At 38.8% G+C, this 24,219-nt stretch overlaps 1 protein-coding gene across 1 annotated transcript; it reads left to right on the forward strand.

The window, feature by feature from the left end:
• Positions 1–1,882: 1,882 nt before the first annotated feature.
• CEP15 (centrosomal protein 15) lies at positions 1,883–22,487 on the forward strand. The gene is made up of 4 exons (XM_070736719.1): positions 1,883–2,017; positions 5,429–5,507; positions 7,854–8,034; positions 22,308–22,487. Exons 2-4 carry the CDS (start codon positions 5,455–5,457, stop codon positions 22,443–22,445), a joined length of 372 nt encoding a protein of 123 aa, XP_070592820.1. The 5' UTR covers positions 1,883–2,017; positions 5,429–5,454; the 3' UTR covers positions 22,446–22,487.
• The last annotated feature ends 1,732 nt before the right edge of the window (positions 22,488–24,219 follow it).

Genomic DNA, 24,219 nt, shown 5'->3' on the forward strand with positions numbered 1-24,219 from the left:
ATATAAGAGATAAGGAGAGAATAGATATATAGATATATAGATATAGATAAGGAGAGAATATATATGACATATGAGATAAGGAAAGATAATTGGACAGGGGACGATAGGCACATCAGTGCACTTATATACGCCCCTTACTGGCCTCTTAGGAACCTAGAGAGGTCAATCGTGGAGAGTCTAAGGGAGAAGTGTTGGGGGTTGGGAGTTGACACTATCGAGTCCGGTAATGAGTTCCACGCTTCGACAACTCGATTGTTAAAGTTATATTTTTTACAGTCAAGTTTGGAGCGGTTAATATTAAGTTTGAATCTGTTGTGTGCTCTTGTGTTGTTGCGGTTGAAGCTGAAGTAGTCGTTGACCGGAAGGACGTTGCAGCATATGATCTTGTGGGCAATACTTAAATCGTGTTTTAGGCGCCGCAGTTCTAAGCTTTCAAGACCCAGGATAGATAGTCTATTTTCGTAGGGTATTCTGTTTCGAGTGGAGGAGTGAAGAGCTCTTCTGGTGAAATATCTTTGGACGTTTTCGAGAGTGTTGATGTCTGAGATGTGGTATGGGTTCCAGACAGATGACCTGTATTCGAGAATGGGTCTGGCATAGGTTTTGTAGATGTTTCATTTGTTTCTGCATCCTGCTGGCTGTTTCAACGGCTCAAGATTATTATTATTTTATTATTATTAGATTTGTATGACACCCCTCTCTGAAGACTCAGAGCGGCTCACATTACAAATCCAATAATTAAAAACAATTTAAAACCTCTTTATATAAAAAACAGTCATACTGTACATCTCAAACCATACATAAAACAAAAACGGCCCAGGGGAATCAATTTCCCCATGCCTGACGGCAGAGGTGGGTTTGCGAAAGGCAAGGAAGGCGGGGGGGGGGGCAATCCTAATCTCCGAGGGAGTTGATTCCAGAGGGTTGGGGCCGCCACAGAGAAGGCTCTTCCCCTGGATCCCGCCAGATGACATTGTTTCGTCAACAGGACCCAGAGAAGGCCAACTCTGTGGGACCTAACCAGTCACTGGTATTCATGTGGCAGAAGGCAGTCCCAGAGATATTCTGGTCCGATGCCATGAAGGGCTTTATAGGTCATAACCAACACTTTGAATTGTGACCGGAAACTGATCGGCAACCAATGCAAACTGCAGAGTGTTGGTGTTACATGGGCATACTTAGGAAAGCCCATGATTGCTCTCGCAGCTGCATTCTGCACAATCCGAAGTTTCTAAACACTCTTCAAAGGTAGCCCCATGTAGAGAGCATTGCAGTAGTCGAACCTCGAGGTGATGAGGACTGTGAGCAGTTTTCAGTCTCCTCAGCATTCTAGCCTTCCGAGGTTGAATAAAATGTGAAAACAAATTATTGGGCCAACTCTATAAACTTTATTTATTTATTTATAAGATTTGTATGCCGCCCCTCTCCACAGACTCGGGGCGGCTGCTGCTTACAAAGGGCTGTAAAAGCACTGTTAAGCAGTATGTAAGTCTAACTATAAGTCTAAGTGGGGAAAAGGCTTGACCCTCTTAATAAAAAAACTTCCCTTCGCCTGAAGTACTTGTGGTTGGTACAGGAACGGCACGGGAAAAGAAAAAAATCGCTTCGCCAACGTATATTTCTTAAATTTAGGAACTAAGTTGCTTCCTTCTCCACTCTAACTCGAGAGTGTCTCTTCCCAAAGAGAAATCTCCTCCCAACTGTAAACATTCCGTTACTTAGCGACAAACGGTCTCGTTTTCAAAATATCAAGCGGGAAGTCCCGCCTCCTCGCGTCATTCCGTTACTACACTGGTCCCTCCGCTATTGTAACTCCACCCCCACCCCACCATAGACCAATCAAAAAGCGGCGACGCTTCTCCCTCCCTCTCTCTCCATCATCCTCGTTTATGGCACCGCGATAACAAGTTGCCGGGAGTGAAAAGCGTTGGGTTTCTTTCATGGCGGTAATGAACTAAAAAAGGAGGACGTTTGAGATTAAAAAGCGTTCCTAACTGCGGGCAGGTTCATAATAAAGGTAGTTTCATCACCTCAATTCTCAGGTCGCAGAAATGTAGGTCTGGCTTCTGGATTTCCCCCCCGGTTACTCCCCCCCCCATCCGTACCGGAATAATACAGTCCTATTTCCCGCGGTGGTGGATACGGAACCCCGATTTCCTGAATGGGGGTCTCCCGCGCGCGTCTTCTCAAAAATACTGCCACCCCACCCCCACCCCCGTTTATTCAGTTGGACGCTCCCAAACTATCGGGACATGCGACCGTTCTACTCGGCGATGTTCGGAGGCGGGGGAGAAGGAAGGGAGAGAAATGTTATTACTTTAAAAAAGGGAGACTACGGTAACAAGCCAGCGAGGCTGTTTTTTAAATTGTATCCCGCGAGCCAAGTTTCTTTCCTACGAAGGCACGCTGGGCTAACCGGACACGGTAAAGAACGTTGGCTCAATTTGCTGCCCACCCTCGACTTTTCCTGCACCAAATCCATCATGAAGAGATTTTAAGAGCCGAGAAGAGAGGAGAGATGCGTGTGCGGGCAAGGAACGTGTGAAGGGGATGCGAGGTCGCAGCATCTTTAGACCACTCTTCCCAAATGATATTTTCAAACGAGCTGCGTCCTGCAAAGTGACTCGGGCTGGAGTCTGTCAGGTGTCCTGCCGAAGTTGGCAGTTCGTTAAATAAGCTGCAGCTAACAATAGCACTTAGACTTATATATACTGCTTCACATTGCTTTACAGCCCTCTCTAAGCGGGGGTCTCCAACCTTGGCAATTTTAAGGTTTGTGGACTTCAACTGCCAGAATTCCTCAAGCCAGCTTGCTGGCTGAAGAATTCTGGGAGTTGAAGTCCATGTGTCTTAAAAGTTGCCAAGGTTGGAGACCCCTGATCTAAGCAGTTTTCAGAGTCAAGAGTCATCGTGTTGTTGTTGTTTGTGTGTGTGTGTGTGTGTATACACATACATACATACACTGCTCAAAAAAAATAAAGGGAATACTCAAATAACACATCCTAGATCTGAATTAATGAAATATTCTCATTGAATACTTTATTCTGTACAAAGTTGAATGTGCACAACAGCATGTGAAATGGATTGTCAATCAGTGTTGCTTCTTAAGTGGACAGTTTGATTTCACAGAAGTTTGATTTACTTGGAATTATATTGTGTTGTTTAAGTGTTCCCTTTATTCTTTTGAGCATATATGCTGCCCAACTCCCGAGGACTGTGGGCGGCTTACAGCAGGAAGAACATCTAAAAAAGACAATTTAAAAACAATTTAAAACACTCTTAATAGAATCATACATATCTTAAATGGCCAGATCTGAATGGTGTGTCGTTTGCCTCCCCCCACCCACCCCAACAATCTGGGTCCTCCACATGCTACCTGTGGCACACATGCCATAGGTTCATCATCATTATTCTAAGCCAGTGATGGCGAACCAATGGCACAGGTGGCACACAGAGCTATATCTGTCGGCATGCAAGCCATTGCCCTAGCTCAGCTGCAGCATGCATGCATGCATGCATCAGCCAGCTGATTTTCAGCTCTCGCAGAGCGCTCTGAGAGGGCATTTTCGGCTTCCAGAGGGCCTCCGGGGGGAGGAAGTAGGGCATTTTTGCCCTCCTCAGATCCAGGGAAGCCTCTGGAACCTGGAGAGGGTGAAAACCCGGCTTACCTGCCCCACAATAAATTGAGAAACAGGCTATTTCTAGCCTACAGAGGGCCTCTGTGGGGAGGGGAGGCTATTTTCACCCCAGGCATTGAATTATGGGTGTGGGCATTCACACAGGCGCGATAGTGTGCATGTACAAGCTTTCGGCATCTGAGGGGAAAAGATTTGCTATCACTGTCCTAAGCCATAGTTTAAACATTTTGATAAATCAACAACAGTGTGTTGGGTTCACGAAATGGCTCCAAACCAGTTTGCAAGCAACAGTAGCTAAACTCATACAATATTGTAAACTGCATTAAGCTAAGCTAGCATGATCTGTGAAGTCGAATATAAAAAGAAGAGACCTGAGGAGAAACCACATTGGTTGGTCAGAAACTGTTACTGCTGAAATGTCTATTCAAACGCTAAAAATGAGTGAGCATTAAAGCAGGTTCTATTCCTAGGTTGGAATGCAGACACAAAAAAGCTTTGTTCAACCTGTGTATGTTTTAAAGCTTCCTACACTGCTTCAGGCTCGATTGCCTTCCACACCATCCTATCTAAAGTGCATTGAGGCATGTGCATGGTATTTGGATGGGCACACTCATGTCCATAGCAAATTAAATTAACATTAATCCAGGCATGCAGCCAAGCGACGTTGTCATGTCTCCTTTAATGTACCCAAAGTAGTAAAATGTTATGAAGCCTCAGCTTAACAAGCTATTGGGGAGAAACGATTCCATTACATGGCATAAATCAATGCAAATAACATTAAAAGGCTTATTGTAGAATTATGCAAAAGATGTAGAGTGGCGCAAGGGTGGGGTATTATTAGGGTTGCAGATTTTGGGAACAACAGGGATGACAGTCATGACCTCCACATTCTCTGATCTGGCCCCATTGTATCATATGCCCATTAAAATAGAGTTTGTTCAATCAAAGTGTGTTGCTCTTTCAAGTTCTTCAGATAAACTGCACAGAATTTGCTCTCCTGAATAGATTAATCCCAAGACTAATTATATCTTTAAAAAGACTTTCGCATTAGGAAAGTGTTATTTAACAGCAACAAGTTATATTTGTATCAAAATGAATTATACCCAGGGGCCACACTGTTCATGTATTGATGTTGATGTACAATATATTTAAAAATAAAACACTAATAAGAACACTAAAAAAATCCACAAGAAGTCATTTTACAAAAAAGAAAAAAGAATCTGAATCTTTAGACATCTGAACATTTTTCTGATATCAGAAAGATAAGAGTAGATTTTAGCGCTTACTATGAAGGTGGGAAGGCACATTTTTATATATTTCTTTTCTTTTTTTACTAAATTTTCTTTTCTCTTTTTACTTTCTTGCACGTACTCTATTTTTCAATCTTTTTAGTTGTATTAATTCTTAATTACAATATTTAATAAAATTACTATTAGAAGGGTGCCCATATGCTTTTTAAAATTGTATTGGACAATTAAAAACTGAGTGTCCAAAGCTTTAAAAAATGCAGAATTAAGAAAAAAACAAAACAAAACCAAGGACAAAAATAAAAGTAAGCAAGGATAGAGAAGAAATTTTACAGGTGAATGCAGTATTGATATTTTGTCTTAAATATTATTAAGATGTACTTGTATGCTTTTAATATTGTTAAAATATTTCATATTTTTACAGCAAAATGTTCCCATCACTAATTCAAAATTTATATTTAGGATTATTTCTTAATAAATGTGATAAAATATACAGTATGTGTCTATTTCTGAAGGACCCATATTTTACCTTTTTTTTCATAGAGTAATTAAAATTATTAATATAAAATATGGCATCCTGTTTGGCTCAAGAAATACAGCTTGCTAAGCATTATGAAGAAGTGTAAGTAGTTTCTGAAGCTGACTTGTGAAATATATACAGTGAAATATATTATGAATGCTTAGAAATTTGCAGGATTATTCCCAAATCTATGAACTAATTTATCAAACTGAGAACAACTGTGTGATTGTTCTAAATAACAAGAAAAACATCTCTTAGAGAAGTAACAAAGTTTAATAACAGAAAAAAACTATATTGCTTTTGTTAAATGCCATATTTTGCCTGTAGGGGGAGGTGTCCACCAGTGTTCCTTTTCAAATAAACCATAATATGAAGTCCTCTTTTTCAACCTTGAATTTTTTGACTGAATTCCAGCTACGGCTTAATGATTTGATATGCCTTTTCTGAATTCAGTATAATGTCCCATTTCATTGCATTTCTCTCTGTGTTGCAGCTAACACTCCAGATTCTAACCAGATTACTAAAATGCCTTTTTAAAAGTAAACATTTTGAGTTATTGCAATATCCTAGCTCTGTTTTAAAGATCTCAATATTCCTGTTCAAAAGGCAATTGCAGAATTTTGATCTGTAGTCCAATGTTTCCCTATTGTAGTTTCTTGCTTCCATAATTTACAATCTGTAGAAAACCTGCTGACTGAATTTGAAGAAGATAGTTGCATCCTATAAAATTGTTTCTCAGTGGCTGATACCATAAAGTACTATCTGTACAGGTGTACAAATAAGTATGTTATTGGCAACTTTTCTTTCACACCATATACCTTGACATTTATATTTTCACAGGAATTGCACAGCAGCAAATGTTGTAAATGTATACTTACCCTAACTGCTATCTACTGCATGTAGATTAAATTTCTAGCACCAGTACGCATGTTTTCATACTATCTTAGTGTGAGCCTCAAATTTGCCATTTTGTTCCATTTCCTCCGGTTGAGGAGATCTTTCTCCCTAAGATTGTAGCCATTTGCCACACAGCAATTAATTTAAAAAATGGGGGGAAACAGCTTGTTTACAAATCTATGCACAAACTGAGACCAAGTTCATAATACTTCTGCCAAAATAAGCAAAAAAATGTTTCTCGCCCTTATTATTGGTTTAACACATCCCAATATCCCTTGCATAGAAAACTGATCCAGCAAACCAAAAGAGAGAGAGAGAGTAATACAGGCCTTGTTTCTCTTGTATATTTGATGCTAATGTAGTTTACTTTATGTCTCTGAGGCTATTCTTCCAATTCCTTGTGAAGAAAATCTCCCCCCATCTAAGATTAAAAGTCTGCCCTACCCACATTTTGCACCCACTGTTTACAATTTTCATTTGCACATATAGTGTATATACAGTGTTCCCTCAATTTTCGCGGGTTCTAACTTCGCGAAAAGTCTATACCATGGTTTTTCAAAAATATTAATTAAAAAATACTTCACAGTTTTTCCCCCTATACCATGGTTTTTCCCACCTGATGATGTCATATGTCACTGCCAAACATTCGTCTGCCTTTAATAAATATTTATTTTAATAAACTTTAATAAATAAATATGGTGAGTAATAATCTAAGTGGTTGCTAAGGGAATGGGAAATCACAATTTAGGGGTTTAAAGTGTTAAGGGAAGGCTTGTGATACTGTTCATAGCCAAAAATAGTGTATTTACTTCCACATCTCTACTTCGCGGAAATTCGACTTTCGCGGGCAGTCTCGGAATGCATCCCCCACGGAAATCGAGGGAACACTGTATACAGAATCCCATTTCTCTGCAAACTGCGCTGTATTGCTTCCTCCCAGGAGAGTTTTCTTGAAATTACTAAATACTTCCGCCCGGCCCCCTCCCCAAAAAGGCCTTTTAAAAAATCTATGCAGAGGATAGAATGGAGCCTCATTTCTTATAGGAAAGATTTGGAAAGATCGCTTCTGAGGGGAAGAAGCTATTTTCGGTGAACCTAGATTGGGAGGGAAACAGGACTCTTCAAATTGTACAGAGATGTATGCACCTAGGATGAGAAACGTGACAGTTTATCTCCTGAACCCAGGATTTCTTAAATTTTCAGCATGAAGTCTAGTAACAGAATGCAGCCAACTCATAACTAGCACTCTAGATGGCTAACTGTGCCTTGCGGGACAATCTTGCTTGAGGTGTTCTGTGCCGATTGTCTCATTTATGCCCAGGGACTGCTTGTTGCACAACATGACAGTTACTTTCTCCCTGGGAGCACAGCACGAAAGGGACTTTATGTTCTCCCCCCCCCCCTCTTTTTTTTTTCTCCCACTCTCTATTCAACATAATTAAGAGAAAAATTGGGTGAGGGTAAAAGGTTGTTGTTTTTCTGGTTGTTCTGCGGGGTGGGGTGGGGGGAGAGAAATGCCTGCCCACTTATCATAATGTTTCCCTTTTGTAGACTCTCTCGGAGATTGGTGTTGCTTAAGCAGATGGAGAGTCATCTAAGAGACAAAGACGCCGCCGAGCAAGCATGGTGCACGCAAAAAGCTGATGCAGCTCATAAAAAGAAATGTATCACTTTTAAATGTAAGTTTTTGGGACTTGGAAAGCCGGTAACTTTACTGCAAAACAGCCACATAGCATTGACTGGATTGCTTCCTGATTAATTCTGAAATGGTGACTAACACTTTTAATTGCATCCAGCCAAAAATGAAGACGTGTAATCCTGCAGCATGTCAAGCATATACATTTATAACCAAAATAAAAAGATTAGAGGTTCTAGGGCTCTGAGAATCTGCCTTCTCTGAATCAGAATTCTGGTTCATCACGTGCAAACAGTGACTGTTCTTGAAAATCTTTCTCTCATTATTTTGATAGTTATCCTTAATTTTCTTGTCCTCTAGTGCCTAGGAATATGCTGGTTGAACCCAGAACTATCATCTTAGCTGCTCTGGGTAACCATAACCATAGCCCTTTCCTTAGTGTGTTCATTGAATCATAGACAAATCCCACAAAAATTGCTCATTAAGTAGCCTATTTCACAAATGGTCTCTTAAATAGCCCAGTAAATTGATTGAACAAGGCGATAAAGTATTTCCCTAGCTTTCAGCTTTATGTTTGAATTGACCAGAACTTGACATACTGTTAAAAGTATTGTTCCTAAAACAGTGCGCTGATTGTTTTTAGAATTACTGAATTGCTGTCATTTTTTTAATCAAGAGATCAACTAAGTTTTTGTTGCATTATTATTGCTATCAGTTAAATGTAATATCTGCATTGTTGGCACCTTAATTAAAGCAACAACTTTCTCTCTGTTCTTTCATTAGCTCCCAGATTCATGTGTTTAGCATTAAGCTTAAAACAAGTGTCCTTGTTATTCAACAACATACCCTCCATTGTTTACACATTTTCAGTTTCTTTTAGATACTGCATACATTCATGTTTATCTGCAGTGCTGCCTCTGATTTTGACCCTGCCTCTTCTCTCTACTCTTACAAGTTTCCTTGTGATTTTTAAAATGTAGTTCCACTCCTCAACTATACAACGACCTCTTGCTTTTCTGAGACGAAGCCTTTTTGTCCTTATTGCTCCTTGCACCTAATTCCATCTGGATTTCTTATTTGTAATTTATTTTATTGTGCCAAGCCAATCAGCAGAAGAAAAATACAAATGCATACAGTAATATTAAAAGAGTCATACAATTTAAACATAACAATTAACAAGGTTGGGGGAGGGGAGATCCTATTTATTTGTTAAAAAAAAGACTAATTCAAATGTTGATAAATAATACATATTATTTGCTGCATATCAGATGCAGATTTATCCTTCCGGTATTGCATAATAATTCTATTAACCAATTCCCATGCCAAGAAAATCCCCCCCAAAATTAATATGTATTGCCTAGTTTTTAATGTGTTATTTCTTTGATTGTAATTTCTTTGATTATTGTGACCCACTCAAGGTCTCTTATTTCTTTTAAGCCAAGTGCAATGTTTAATTTTACGATAATCATAATTTTATACCAAAATTAAATTGCTTCAAATTTTGTTTATAGAAAAGGAGGGAACTTTCTTCTTTGCAGTTAGGTGTACTAATTTGATACATCTATTGCAAATAGGACTATCTGTTTCCCACTGTGGAGAATGAGACCAGCTACTTGGGAGACACAAGTTCATTCTAGTTGATCTTTGTTAATTTAACATGTTAAAAGAATTATAGCATTGCTATTGTATTATATTGATCATGAATGTATACATATTTTTTAAAGTTGCAAATTCCCTCCATAACCAAGCCTATAATACGATGGAGCCCTAGCAATTTTGTGATTTGCAGTCCCACAGAACTATTAAGATGGACGCCTAGCCATTAAAAATTATCTACCATCATATGTTGAGAACTTTAAAGCTTTTTGCGCTATATCCAAGCATTAAAAATTATTTTTAATAATTATTAAATTATTAAAGCACTCAAAAAGCCTAAGGCAAGTAAGTATGTGCAAAACTTACTGTTCCTGCCCTGAAATATATATCTATATAACGTATATATTTAGTATAGAACAATAAGTTTCTCTTTAGAAAATTAACTTCTGAAAAACTGCCCAACTATCCTCAGAATGGCTAAATAATAGCAATAAAGCAATTATATATTGGCCCATAGTGTTTTACATAACTCTATGGGCACCTTACAATATCAGCATATTGCCCCTAACAATCTGGGTCCACATTTTACCAAGAATTGAAGGCTGAGTTCGGTCAGGATTGAACTCCAGGCAGTGGGGAGAGTTTGCCTGCATCCTCACCACTGCGCCATTAGGACTAATCATATATCTGTAAAAGAAGCAGAATTCATTAGAAACAGAACTGCAGATGTTCGGGTTCTGGAATACTATGTTCTTATTTCTAGGAATCTAGAATAAAATGGCTAGAGGGAAGTATGATGATGCCATTCTAACTTCTTTTAAAAATCCTTTTTTGGCCATTGATAATTATCTGCGGCTCTTAGCAAACTGAATGCCCTTATATTTTACTCTACAGTATTGAAATAAATCATCCTACATTTCTACACTCACTCTTCAAATATAGCAATAGTTAAGTGCTTCTACTGGCCTTTCAGAGAAAGTACAATGGGCTCATTATATCGCTTTCACACTTGTTCACCCATGCCAGTAAAGGTTATCTCCCTAAAATTTGTGACCAAACATTTTTTCAAGGAGCAAGCCAAGTCATAGGAAATCTTATCAACCCTTCTTTTTCTTCTGGCTCAAAGTCAGCAAGTTCTACTGTCTCTAAGGAAACCATTTCCAAATGGGTGATTACTGACTTAGTTGAGCATAAACACACTGATCCGTTTGGATAGAAGGGTTTTTCTTATTTTATGGCAGGTTAATCTTTTTATTCCTCAAGCAAGATGCTTACTTGTCAACTGCCTTATAGTCTGTCAGGCACTCATGAATCACCCTGCTTCTTGCTTTAACTTTTTAGAGTAACGTCTTTGATTTTGCAAGAAAATTCTTCCCCATCTGGTTTTAAAACATGGAAGTTTGCACTTTATCTCTCTCAATGTCTCTCCCCCCCCCCCCAATAATGCCTTAATTTTAATGTTGTCTTTCCATGGGAGGTTCCACGGTGTTGCTTGTATGGTGGCAGTTATCATTATTTAATTGTTCTAAAGATATCCCTGGGGCAGTATGGCTTAGAAGTCTGGAAATGTGTTACTTTTTCCTTTGGAAATATATATATATATGGGAAATTGCTTCCCTTTAATTGATTTGTTCCAAACATGTTATGACAGATCACCCACTCACCCACTCTGCTCTTTTTGGAGCTGAGGGTTCTTTCTATAACCTTCTTGTGCATATTTCAGTAGAGTGCTTTTGAGATTATTTCTGGCTGGATCAGAAAGGAAAATTTGCACATAGTGGGACTCCGAGTTCTTCACAGGAACTGGGAGTTGGCTACATTTGCCAGAATGAGCAGTTTAAAGCTTGGAGAAATTTCAGTATGATCTTTAAAAAGAAAGAATCGCAAAGAAGGAAGAAATGGTGACCATCACTTTCTTCATCATTTGTCTATATATTTTATGGCGATGCTAAGGAAAAAAACAACCTTGTTGCTAGCTAATTAATAGAGACTAGTGGTTCATTGATATATACATAATTTAACTTACTGTAAATTCTTCTTACATTCCAATTAAGTCCTGCATTATTTCTATCTTCAGAGAGAATGGGGAGAAAAATGTAGACTATTTCTGCCCACTGAATTGTGGTATTCTGACTAATGTGCCTGAATACCAGAACTATTAGAAAATCCGTGAAAGAAACAGAAGACCATGAAAACAAGTTGTCTGGCAGGAAAGAACACATTACTGATTTTAGATGTATTTGTTCTATTCTGGTTTTAACAGGCAGGCAGCACTGCAGATGCTTTCTGATAACAAAATAAAACAGGAATGAGATCTACACAGAACACTATATTGGAACCTTGAAAATAAGGTTCAGATTTATGTGCCAACTTTAGAAAATTGTTCCCAATAACAGGCACTGTACATTTCACAGTTACCATGTGGAGAGTTGTTGATTTGGCTTTCTTGGAAAAACACCGATGCCGTGATGAGGTGTCATTGTATTTGCCTATATTTAAATTAAATTGAGTAAAATGATTTCAGTTTTGCTTCAGAGCTATAAAAAGAGTTGTTATTGCTCTCTCAGCTGCAATTAAAACGCACTTCCAAAACAGAAAAAAATGGCTGAAAATGCCAACCCAAGGAATTTTCTTGTTTGGGTTTATCAAGCAAAGGGTAATATTAAAATTAGAATGAGTTGATTCTTTGAAATTTGCAGTTATTTTGGCAGTGGTGCCGCATTTACTTACTTTGGAGCAAGCAGCGCTGACTTCAGTGAGTTCTGTTTTCAAGTAACGATGCAGCATTTAATCCAATTTTTCCCCCTAAGGTTTGTTGAAATTGTTATTATTGGAATGTTATAAAAATGATAGACCCATTCTTTGCCCTCTCCGCTTTTTTTATTAAAACTAATACTCTCATACTCTACAATCCACCATTCACTGTTAATGAAGAAATAATAAAATATAACAATAAAAAATAATGACGATTGGTCATTTTTATAACACATATATTCTCTAAACTGGGTGCATACAGAATCAAAATAATTAAGTTTCATAGTACTTTTATTGTTATAGAAATGATTGAAGAAACTGCACCTATGCATGAAAAACCACACATATCAACTGCAGATTTACATATTAAAGTTCCTATTAAGTTATAGCTTTTTAAGACTAACTTTATTTAAATATCATAACACCTGTTACCTTTTGTATGTCACTCCCTATAATTTGCATATTTTCCCAGAAAGAAAGGATGTGGCATTTCCTCTAAATAATTTTCGGCTACACAATGTTCTATTATTTTTGGATATTTCCTATAATATCCTGGATATTTTTACCTTGCCTTTATTTCTTTGTAACTAAAGGTAATAATATTTGTTCCTCCTGTTTACCCAACAACAACCTTGTGAGATGGTCGAGCTGAAAGAAAATGAGTGGGAAATTTAGCTGCCCATGAAGAAAACCTTGATGCCTAAAAACTGAAAAAGAGGGTGTCAGAAGTATAAATGGCTTGATAGTATCACAATGACATAAGCCTGTGTTTTGAAGAACTCAGAAAAACACTGACAAGACAGTTGTGGCAAAATAAATGGAACATGAATTGAATAAATAAATAAATGAGATCTCCAGAGAGTGACTGAACAAATAAATAACTTTAGTAGAAATTTCAGGAGCCACTTTTGGGTGCTTTCATTACTCCTACTCTTAACTGTCTTTCATATTTTTATAAATCCCTCAACGTTTTAGACTAAAATGTAAAGAGGCATCGCCACCCATCTGAATCTACAGTTAATATGCTAAAGGTGTTTGTCCAATTGACCATTATATATTAAAAAGCGTTGCCAAAAGGAAACCTTGTCACCGAACCTCAAAGGAAAACTAAAAGCAGCATGGCTGCCTCCAGCTATTAGCAAGCAGACAAAAATGCCATCAAATCTCAGTGACATCATTGTCCTCCCTTAAGGCCCCTTTCAGCTTCCAGCAACAATTTTTGTCAGTTGGCTGTCATTAAATCAGTATTCTGGATGACAATAGACTTCAGAATATGCTCTAACTGGAGAGGAGCAACAAAAAGACACATCTGGTATGCAGGCCTTGCCAAAGTGCCCTTCTCAACTAAAATCAATGCAAGGCAGTGCTTTTTGTTTCTTTGGGGAGGGGGTGTTGTGAGTTTTCCCCTTCCCTCTTGCCCTGAAGTATTTTTCTTTCCTATTATTATAAACAACATTTTGAACAGGGGGGGAAATCAGGCAGTCATTGAAATGATCTGGGCTGGAATGTTCCTAAAGGGATAATATGCAGACAAAATGTTGGGATGAAAATAAGTTTCATCAACCAGATGAAACTCTAGGAATGAATTGTGCCAGAGAAATTATTATTATTAGTTCGATTTCTAGGCCACCCTTCTCCAAGCACTCAGGGCGTCTTACAACATAAATAATATATAAATAATACATTAAAAACGCATTAGAAATTGAAAATGTTAGACTAAGTTAAAAATTAACTCCAATATAAAACATTTAAAAAACTTTCCGAAGAAATGTTCTATGACTTTTTTCTGGAGCAGAACCTTTATTTTTCTACTCCACCTACCTTGTCGTGTTGTTTTTGGACTTCGCGATGCCTATTGTTGATGATCATCTCCTTAAAGAAATCCCAGGGGCCTAATTAAATTATGTGGGAAGGAGAAACATTAAATTCCTCCCACTACAGCCGTCCCTCCACTTCTGCACATTGGAAACCTCTCTGATAGTCACCTTTCATTCCCAGTCAGTTTTCGATAAGCAAAATGGGGGAAGCCAGGTTCTCTTAATGACCATGTGATTCACTTACACTAGACTATGTTGTTTCTCTGTGTCATATAATATATGTGGGAACATACATAATTTTAGTGTTTGCCGATCAGTGTACATTCAAATTGACAATAAAGTTATTATTCTACTCTACTCTATTTTAATTCTATTCCATTCCAATTTCTACCCTACTCTGTTCTATTCTAATCTAATTTCTACTATACTCTGTTCTAGTCTAATTTCTGCTCTACTCTGCTCCGCTCCATTCCATTCCATTCTAATTTCTATTCTACTCCGTTCTGTTCTAATCTAATATATATTCTACTCTGTTCTACTCTAATTTCTGCTTTACTGTGTTCTATTCTATTCTACTATACTTTACACCACTATACTCTATTCTATTCTCTACCGTAATTTGCTTAATGCCCATGGCAAAAAAGGTCATAGAATCAGGTGTGATTCAGTTAACAACCACCTTGCTCAACAATGGAAATTCCCGTCTCAGTGGTGGTCATAGCCTGAGGACCATCTGTACATGGGACGGGGAAATATTACAAGAAACATTGCATTCCTCCAACTCCTGCTCCACTTGCCTCTGCAGTGTGAAAAACTCTGACAGTTCCATTCTCTCATTCCCATCTGTAGTAAATTTTCTCCACATCCCTCCACCTGTATTTTATATATAGCTTTTTTCCCCTAACAGTATTCCAAGTTGCCCTATTTGTTGCAAGAATCCCACTTTTGTACTTTTAAAAAAATAGTCTGAAGATCTGTATTCTTTGGCACTGCCATGGTTTGGAAATTATAGGAAGTCCCTTTGGGGAATTTCCTTCTTTCTGGTTTCTTTTTTTTCCCCCTTTCCTTTTTCCTTTAAATGCCTTACTCTTCACACTCACTCTCTGCTCTTGATGATGCCATCTGCTATATTCCCCTCTTCCATTTCTGTTCAGTTTTGGCTTCTTCACACCCCACTCCCACACCCTTTTCCTCGCTTTCTCAATTTGCCCAAAAGGCCTGCGCTCGAAGCTCCCATGTTTGTGTATGAAAGCCCACAGAAAAATGGCGGGGTTGTCACCGCTTCGGGGAGCGGCAGCTCCCCCCCCCCTTTTAAAATCAAGTCTCATTCTCTCTGAACAGAGCACATGGAAGTGGGAGCCCATGTGCTGATTTCCTAAGAAAAGCAAATAGAGGTGAGTTTGCATTGAAGTTCTGAATGTCTGGTGAACAGCTTGCTGCGTTTCTTCATCGTTGTGCACATGTTATGAATGCATTATTAGCAAGTCATCTTTGTCTTAAAGCAGGGAAGAGTTTCGAGATTGCTGCCTCTCTTGTAGCTTTGCTACTTTGGTGGCTGGCTCCAAGAGGGAATATCGTCTTCATCACGTATGCGCAGCGAATGCTTTCACTCCAAGCTGTGAGTCGGCTTCGCTGTCGCTTATCCCATATTCAAAGCCTGTGGCTCAGATTTCCAGAAAGAAGTACTGTACGTTCGTAAGAACAAGGAAAGGGATTTATCAGAATCCAACTATTTATTTTATTTGTTTGTTTTGTCTAGTACATAATGTAGGTATGTGAAGATACAATAATATTAATATACATGAGTAAAAAGATTGGAAAACATTGGAAATAATAATATTCATATACATGACGCTAGTAAAACAGAAAGAGACATTAGGACGGGACGGAAGGCATGCTGGTGCACTTATGCATGCCCCCTACTGACCTCTTAGGAATTGGGAGAGGTCAATAGTGGATAGTCTAAGGGTAAAATTTGGGGGGTTAGAAGATGATACTACAGAGTCTGGTAGTGAGTTCCATGCTTCAACCACTCTATTACTTAAGTCGTATTTCTTGCAGCCAAGTTTGGAATGGTTTACATTAAGTTTGAATCTGTTGTGTGCTTGTGTGTTGTTGAGGTTGAAGCTGAAGTAGTTCATTTAAATTTCTCCAGTGAATTAAATCTTATTCCTAACATTTTCTTTGTGACGATTTTGCATTGTAAAGTCAATGAGAGTACTCACCTTTATTACAGGTAGCAATACTTGGCTTACAACCACAGTTGATCCCAAAATTTGTGTTGCAAAGTGAAGCATTTTTTAAAAAGTAAATTTTGCCCCATTTTATGACCTTCCTTGCCACAGCTGTTAAGTGAATCACTGCAGTTGTTAAGTGAGTAACCCAGGTGTTAAGTGACTCTGGCTTCCCCGCTGACTTTGCTTGTCAGAAGATCACAATCAGTGATCACATGACCCTGGGACAGAGCGACTGTCATAAAAATGAACCAGTTTGCAAGAATCTGCATTTTGAACACATGGCCAAGGGGATGACGCAAACGGATTTGTCTGTTTTTTTACCGTCCCAGGCTTCAGTGAGGCCTATGCACAGGGGCAGGGGGGTTGTAAGTATGTGCAGGGGGCAGCACGGAAGGGTGTGCACGCGAGGAGGGGAATGGGTATGGACACGTGCTAATGCGTGCATGCACCCTCTTTTGGCACACAAACCAAACAAGGATTCACCATCACTGTCATAGGAAGTCTCTTTGAGAATTTTCTTCTGTGAATTATTGTGACATTCTCCTGGTGACACCGCATCATTAAATACCCATTCATCAGATCAGCATAGCGATCATATCCAATAAACTTACCATTTATAATTAAATGTTCTGGTTGGTTTTTTAAAAAAAATTCTGTGTGCTTTTTCAACTCTACTAGTTCTCTTGTTGACAGAATAGGTCTGAAAACTGAAGCATGGAATTATTACATGTTTCAGAGTTTTTACATTTTTTGGGTTTTTTTATGCAAAACAAAATGAAAAATATTTTTTACATTATTACATTTGAGGTTTAGATCAGCAGTATGAAATCTCCAAAGTTCCTTTTTCCTACCACCAGAACACTGTTCGACTACACTTTAAATTTTGATTTCCCACGAACAAGAGATTCATGAAAACTATAGATAGAAGTTTAAAGTAGTTCTTAACCTATTTTTAAAAAGTTCATTTTAACTTCGTTGGATGACCAAATCTACTGTTGCATTAGAGCAAAAAATTGCCACTTGTACACTTAATGATGTGTTTCTGAAGTGGCATTAAACTGCAGGGAGTTCAAAATTACATAATTATAGCTGAATTTGCTCTCATTTATTTCCTGTAGATATTTTATTTCTTAGCATTTATATTTACACTCTTCTGAGGCGGTTTGTTTATTTAATTGGTTTATATACCCCCTCAGTTGTGGAGGCTTCATTACTTAATTATCCTATAAAAGAATTCAAAACAAAATAAATTCTTAACAAAAGCATAAACACAGGATACAAGATGAAAAGAACTTGACAACAAACATTGCAAGCGCTTTTTCAGGCAACTTCTCAATGGAATTTTTTGATTGTAAAGGAGCCTGCAAGCCTAGTTTGAAACAGGGATTGCATAGGAATGCCAAATTTTTATTCTAAAAAATGATTCTTCAGAGAGGGGCGGCATACAAATCTAATGAATTATTATTATTATTATTATTATTATTATTATTATTATTATTATTTTATTAAGTGTGGGTGTTTTAATTTTGTTGTAAGCCTTTGTGCATCTTTATGGGGTTGGTGACATGTAAATTAAAGAAATAATTAAGAGGGCCAGTTTCAAGTCTAAATAAATAAAGGTCTGGTTTTGCTACATTGTAACCACTCGGGTCCATTTGCTCTTACAATGGACCCGAGAGTCCTTCTTTCATAACTGAAAGAAAGGTGGTGTTGCTCCAGCTCCAACAGTCCTTGGATCAAGCTGATCATTTGGGCAGTCTGGTTTCAGGCCCAGCTACAGCACTGAAACTGCTTTGGTATCACTGACGGATCATCTCTGGCAGACCCAGGATAGGGGTTATTCCTCTATCCTGGTGCTTCTTGACCTCTTAGCAGCTTTTGATACCATTGACCATGGTATCCTTCAGCACCGACTGGAGGGGTTGAGAGTGTGAGGCACCATTTTACAGTGGTTTGCCTCCTACCTCTCCAGTAGGTCGCAGTCGGTGTTGGCAGGTGGCCAGAGGTCAACTCCTAGGTCGCTTCTTTGTGGAGTTCCTCAGGGGTCGGTCATCTCTCCCCTGCTGTTTAATAGCTACATGAAACCACTGGGTGAGATCATCTGGCGACCCGGGGTGAGTTACCATCAGTATGCTGATCACACTCACTATACATATCCACCCCATGTACACTCAGTGAAGCAATGGAAGTGATGTGCTGGTGTCTGGCGGCTGTGAGGGTTTGGTGGATGTCAATAGGCTGAGACTCAACCCTGACAAGACAGAATAGCTGTGGGTTTTGCCTCCCAAGGACAATTCCACCTATCTATCCATTACCTTTGGGGGGGAGCTTCTGCACACACACACAAACCCAGAGAGGGTCCGCAACTGGGGCATCCTCCTCGATCCACAGCTGAACTTAGAATACCTTTGTTTGGCTGTGGCAAGGGGGACATTCACCTAGGTCCACCTGGTACACCAGTTACAGCCCTATTCGGACCAGGAGTCTCTTCTCACAGTCACTCACGCCCTTACCATCTCGAGGTTCGACTACTGTAACGCTCTCTACATGAGGCTTCCTTTGAAGAGTGTTCGGAAACTACAGATCATGCAGAATGCAGCCGCATGAACAGTCATGGGCATTCCTAGGTATGGCCATGTTTCTCCAGCACTCTGCGAGCTGCATTGTTTATTTTTTCATTATTAGAGTTGAAAGGGACCTTGCAGGTCATCAAGTCCAACCACCTGCTCAAGCAGGAAACCCTACACACCACAGCCAGATGGCAGTCCAATTTCCTTTTGAATGTGTCAGGTGATGGGGTGTTCACAACCTCTGCTGGCAGGCTGTTCCACTGGTCGATTGCTCTCACCGTCAGAAAGTTCTTCCTTATTTCCAAGTTAAATCTCTCTTTGGTCAATTTCCATCTGTTGCTCCTGGTCTGGCCCTCTGGTGCCCTGGAAAATAGTGTGACCCCCTCCTCTCTGTGGCAACCCCTCGAATATCTGGCTCTCCTTTTTGCTAAATTATCCATGCCCAGTTCCAGCAACTTCTCCTTGTATGTCTTGGTTTCCAGTCCCTTTATCATTTTAATTGCTCTTTTCCGTACTTTCTCTAGAGTTTCAATGTCCTTATTGTAGCGGGGTGACCAAAATTGAATGCAGTACTCTAGGTGTGGTCTGACTAGGCATTATAGAGAGGTATTAATACCTCCTTAGTCTTCAAGTGTATTCCCCTGTTTATGTAGCTTAAGATTGTGTTGGCTTTTTTAGCTGCCGTTGCACATTTCTGGCTCATATTTAGTTGGTTATCTACCAAAACCCCAAGACCTCTCTCACAGTTACTGCTGTTAAGTGTGGCTTCTCCCAATTTGTATCCTGTCGGGTTTTTCTTACTTAGGTGTAAAGTTTTGCTTTTTTCAACATTAAATTTCATTTTGTTAGTTTGAGCCCACAGTACTAATCTATCTAAATCTTTCTGTATTTTGAGCCTATCCTCTGGGGTATTGACCACCCCCGCCAGCTTGGTGTCATCTGCAAATTTTATTAGTTCCCCCTCTATTCCCTCATCATGGTCGTTGATGAATATGTTGAAGAGCACTGGGCCCAGGACTGAACCCTGAGGTACTCCGCTTACTAGCTCCTTCCATCTGGATTTGGATTCATTGAGGGCTACTCATTGGGTGCGGTTGGTCAGCCAACTGTTAATCCATCTACATGTGTTGTAGTCTATCCCACTTTTTTCCAAGTAGTAGATTGTGGTCTAATTTATCAAATGCTTTACTAAAGTCCAAGTAAATTAGGTCTATTGCTTTACACTGCTGTACTGATTTGGTTATGGTGTTGAAAAATGATATGAGATTGGTTTGGCATGATTTATTTCTGACAAACCCATGTTGGCTGTTTTTTGGTTATTTTTTCTAGTATTTTTCCAGGTATAGATGTCAGACTGATTGGTCTATAGTTGCCTGGGTCTCCCCCCCCCCCTTTTTTTTTTTTGTAGGTGGGGACTATGTCGGCTCATTTCCAATCTTCCGATACTTCTCCTGTGCTCCATGATTTTGGGAAAATAAGGAGTAGTGGTTCTGTGATGATATCTGCCAGTTCTTTTAGGACTCTCGAGTGTAGTCTATCTTGTCCTGGCAATTTGAGTTCTCTCAGGTGGTCTCTTACTATGATTTTAGTTATGCTGAGTTCTGTTCCAAAACTATTTTTTGCAGTTTTTTGCATGCTGGTTTGTTGATTGGTGGTTTCTTTTGGTGTGAAGACTGATGCAAAATATGTATTGAGCAGCTCTGCTTTGTCTCTATTGTCTATGATTTCTTTGCCATCGTCTCTTTTCAGTGTACTGACTACTTCTTTGATTTTTGTTGTTGTTTATGTGTTGGAAGAAGCTTTTTTTTGTTGTCATTGACTTTTGTTGCAAGGTTTTGTTCATATTGGGCCTTTGCTGTCCTTATTTTTTGTTTGCAGATTCTTGCTGTTTGTTGGAATTCCACCTTGGTTATCTGTCCCTCTTTCCATTTTTTGTATTTGACTTTTTTTTCTTTTAAGAGTGTCTGTGAGGTCTTTGTTTAGCCATACTGGTTTCTTGTTAGATTTCTGGTTTTTCTTTTTCATGGGCATTGTGTTGTTTTGGGCTTTTATGATTGCGTTTTTCAGGGCCTCCCAAGCTTCCTGTATGGATTTACCTTTTAGGATTTCCATCCAGGGGATCTTTCCCAGGTTATCTCTAAGTTTGTTGAAGTCTGCTTTTCTGAAGTGCGGAACCTGTTCCATTTGGCAGTTGTGACATAGAGCAAAGGTGGTGCAGAGTGCAGTAATGCAGGCCACTAAAGTTGACTGTAGATCTGCAGGCCCATGGTTCAAATCTCATCACCGGCTCAAGGTTGACTTAGCCTTTCATCCTTCCGAGGTGGGTAAAATGAGGACCCGGATTGTGGGGGCAATAAGCTGGCTCTGTTAAAAAGTGCTATTGCTAACATGTAAGCAGCCCTGAGTCTAAAGAGAAGGGTGGCATAAAAAATTGAATGAATGAATGAATGAATGAATGAATGAATGAACTTTCACTATCTTGTGATGGTTCCTGTCCTTGTGCTGTTTCAGTAAGCAAGGGTTTTTCAAAAGGTTAGTGAACTATAAAATAGAAAAGTTAGTTACATTAGGCTGTTTGTTGGGCAGAAAATTAATATTTGTTATATAATTTTAAGCAGAAATATGAATCAAGCAAGATCTCTTCCACCAGCACCTATGCTCTGGTTTTGAAATTTATATATAACTGAGATTATTTTATTGCCCTCTGAGAATGAAAGAAGAAAAAAGTGAGGTAAAAAGGTAATAATAACTTAATTCAGGGGATATTAGGGCAAGTCTAAAGTTAGCGGACAAGGGGACCTATTATTTAATGTTAATATCTACATTTTAGTGGATCCTAGAATATCACAGTTTTTCATGCCAGCAAATCTCAGGGAACCCTGAACAGGTTTCTGAGTTTGTACTATTCCCCTGATATTGTAGATTTAAAGAACATAAACTTTCTTTAAACCAATAGAATTCATGACTGCTTATGTAAATGTCAAACCATTTTTAGCCTCCAAATAATGTTTTGGACAAGATTTTTTTTTTTAATGAAAATGTTTGAGAATAACACTGCAGTTCAGAAAAAAAGCTACCGTATCTTGTCTCAAATAAACAATTATGAAATTGAAGGATTACTTTTCTAATACATTATTCACCACAGGAAGGCACATCCAATTATCGCATATTTACTCTAGGTAGTGAGATCCTTCCAAACTCCATTATATTGTATAATTGAGGGATTTAAGATTTAGCAACAAAGTAGTTTGGCCTTTTTCTGAATTACTTAAAACATAAAGAAAGCTATAAAAATGTTTCATATGTTCAGATCCTTTTTCTGTTGTAGTGGTAAATAATAGGTTGTATTATGAAGCAGTTAAATTGCATGACTTCTGGTATTTTTTTCCCCCTAGACTCTTTACTGGGCCAAAGTAGAAGAATCCATCCCTAAGTGGGAGCCATTTTTTAAAGGAAGAATGCAAGCCCCAATTGGTTTTTTTAAAAAATCACATCAACAATACAGCACAGAAGATCAGTACCAAGATAAATAGGAAACAAAAACCAATCCATGGGGGAAATTATTCAAGCTTCTGATTGGCGGATTGTTAATTCTTTTGTTGGATAAGATACTTAATTCTAAATCATTAAAGAATTCTTCCCTAAAGACCTGTTAGCTACGTGGAAGTGACTTTGATCTCAAATATGAACAACACAGTGAAGGATGTACACTCTGCTGTTCAGTTACTCAGTTAAGATGAGAAATAATATAATCTGCTCTTTGTCCTTCACTTTTACTATGGAGAGATGCCTTTTTCCCAATAAAAATATAGAAAGTACTAACTTGGCTTATTGCCCATAAGAGGATTTTCTTAATGACATGTATAGATCATTGACTTTAGGACTCAGTAGAAAATCAGATATTGAAGACTCAAATAGGACCCATTGAACTTGCATATCCTCTAGGTCAGGGTGTCAAACTTGTGGTGTCATAGTGGCATCATGTGACGTATCGGGACTTTTTTCGCCTTTACTAAACCTGGTGTGGGTGTGGCCAGTGCATGACACGTCCGGCCCGTGGGCCACGAGTTTGACAGCCCTGCTCTAGGTTATTTTGTGTTGGATTTGGATGGAAGTACAATTTCTATGACTAAAGATTAGGTTATTCTCTTAGAATATTTCAGGTTGAATCCAGTTTACAATTTGATTTTGTAGACTTGGTAGAATTATCCAGCTTTGGGTTTGGAATTATTTATTTGTTTGTTTATTTGTTTATTTGTTTATTTGTTTATTTATTTATTTGTTCGTTTGTTTGTTCGTTCGTTCATTCATTCATTCATTCATTCATTCATTCATTTATTGGATTTGTATGCTGCCCCTCTCCGCGGACTCGGGGCGGCTAACAACAGTGATAAAAACAATATGTAGCAATCCAATAATAAAACAACTAAAAACCCTCATTATGAATATCAGACATACATACTGACATAGCATGCATAAACTGAAGAGGCCCAGGGGGAAAGAACATCTCAGTTCCCCCGTGCCTGACGGCAGAGGAGCTTACGAAATGTGAGGAGGGTGGGGGCAATTCTGATCTCTGGACGGAGTTGGTTCTAGAGGGCCGGGGCCGCCACAGAGAAGGCTCTTCCCCTGGGTCCTGCCAAACGACATTGTTTAGTTGACGGGACCCGGAGAAGGCCCACTCTGTGGGACTTAATCGGTCGCTGGGATTCGTGCGGCAGAAGGCGGTCCCAGAGATAATCTGGTCCGGTGCCATGAAGGGCTTTATAGGTCATAACCCATACTTTGAATTGTGACCGGAAACTGATTGGCAACCAATGCAGACTGCGGAGTGACATGGGCATTTTTGGGAAAGCCCATGATTGCTCTCGCAGTTGCATTCTGCACGATCTGGAGTTTCTGAACACTTTTCAAAGGTAGCCCCATGTAGAGAGTGTTACAGTAGTCGAGCCTCGAGCTGATGAGGGCATGAGTGACTGTGAGCATTGACTCCCGGTCCAGATATTAATTATTAATCATACAACAACAGGCTTCCATATCAGATAGTGGAATTATTTTGTCAAAATAAATATTTAGAGCAAATGTATCCAGAAATTATTTTATTCACTTTTCCATAGCTGACAGCAAGGGAATGTGCTTAATAAGTTACTATGTATTTATTCTTTCTGTATTGTGATGTTAGGGACACAGATTTCTGGTGAGCATTTTAAAAATGATACCTGATAGGTGGGAAGCATGGAGCTCTTTAGAGCTAAAATTTAAGGGAAATATAAGATCCCTTGTTATTTTGTGCTAGGAGCTTCATCT

The sequence above is a fragment of the Erythrolamprus reginae genome, chromosome 2, assembly GCF_031021105.1.
Source record: "Erythrolamprus reginae isolate rEryReg1 chromosome 2, rEryReg1.hap1, whole genome shotgun sequence".
Classification (NCBI taxonomy): Eukaryota; Metazoa; Chordata; class Lepidosauria; order Squamata; family Dipsadidae; genus Erythrolamprus; species Erythrolamprus reginae.

What these genes read in the sequence shown, in the direction of transcription:
- CEP15 (XM_070736719.1), top strand. Translation starts at nt 5,455, where the DNA reads ATGGCATCCTGTTTGGCTCAAGAAATACAGCTTGCTAAGCATTATGAA. An exon ending in GCTAAGCATTATGAAGAAGT is followed by an intron (nt 5,508 to 7,853) that starts GTAAGTAGTTTC and finishes TCCCTTTTGTAG; the next exon opens with ACTCTCTCGGAGATTGGTGT. An exon ending in TACTGCAAAACAGCCACATA is followed by an intron (nt 8,035 to 22,307) that starts GCATTGACTGGA and finishes TTTTCCCCCTAG; the next exon opens with ACTCTTTACTGGGCCAAAGT.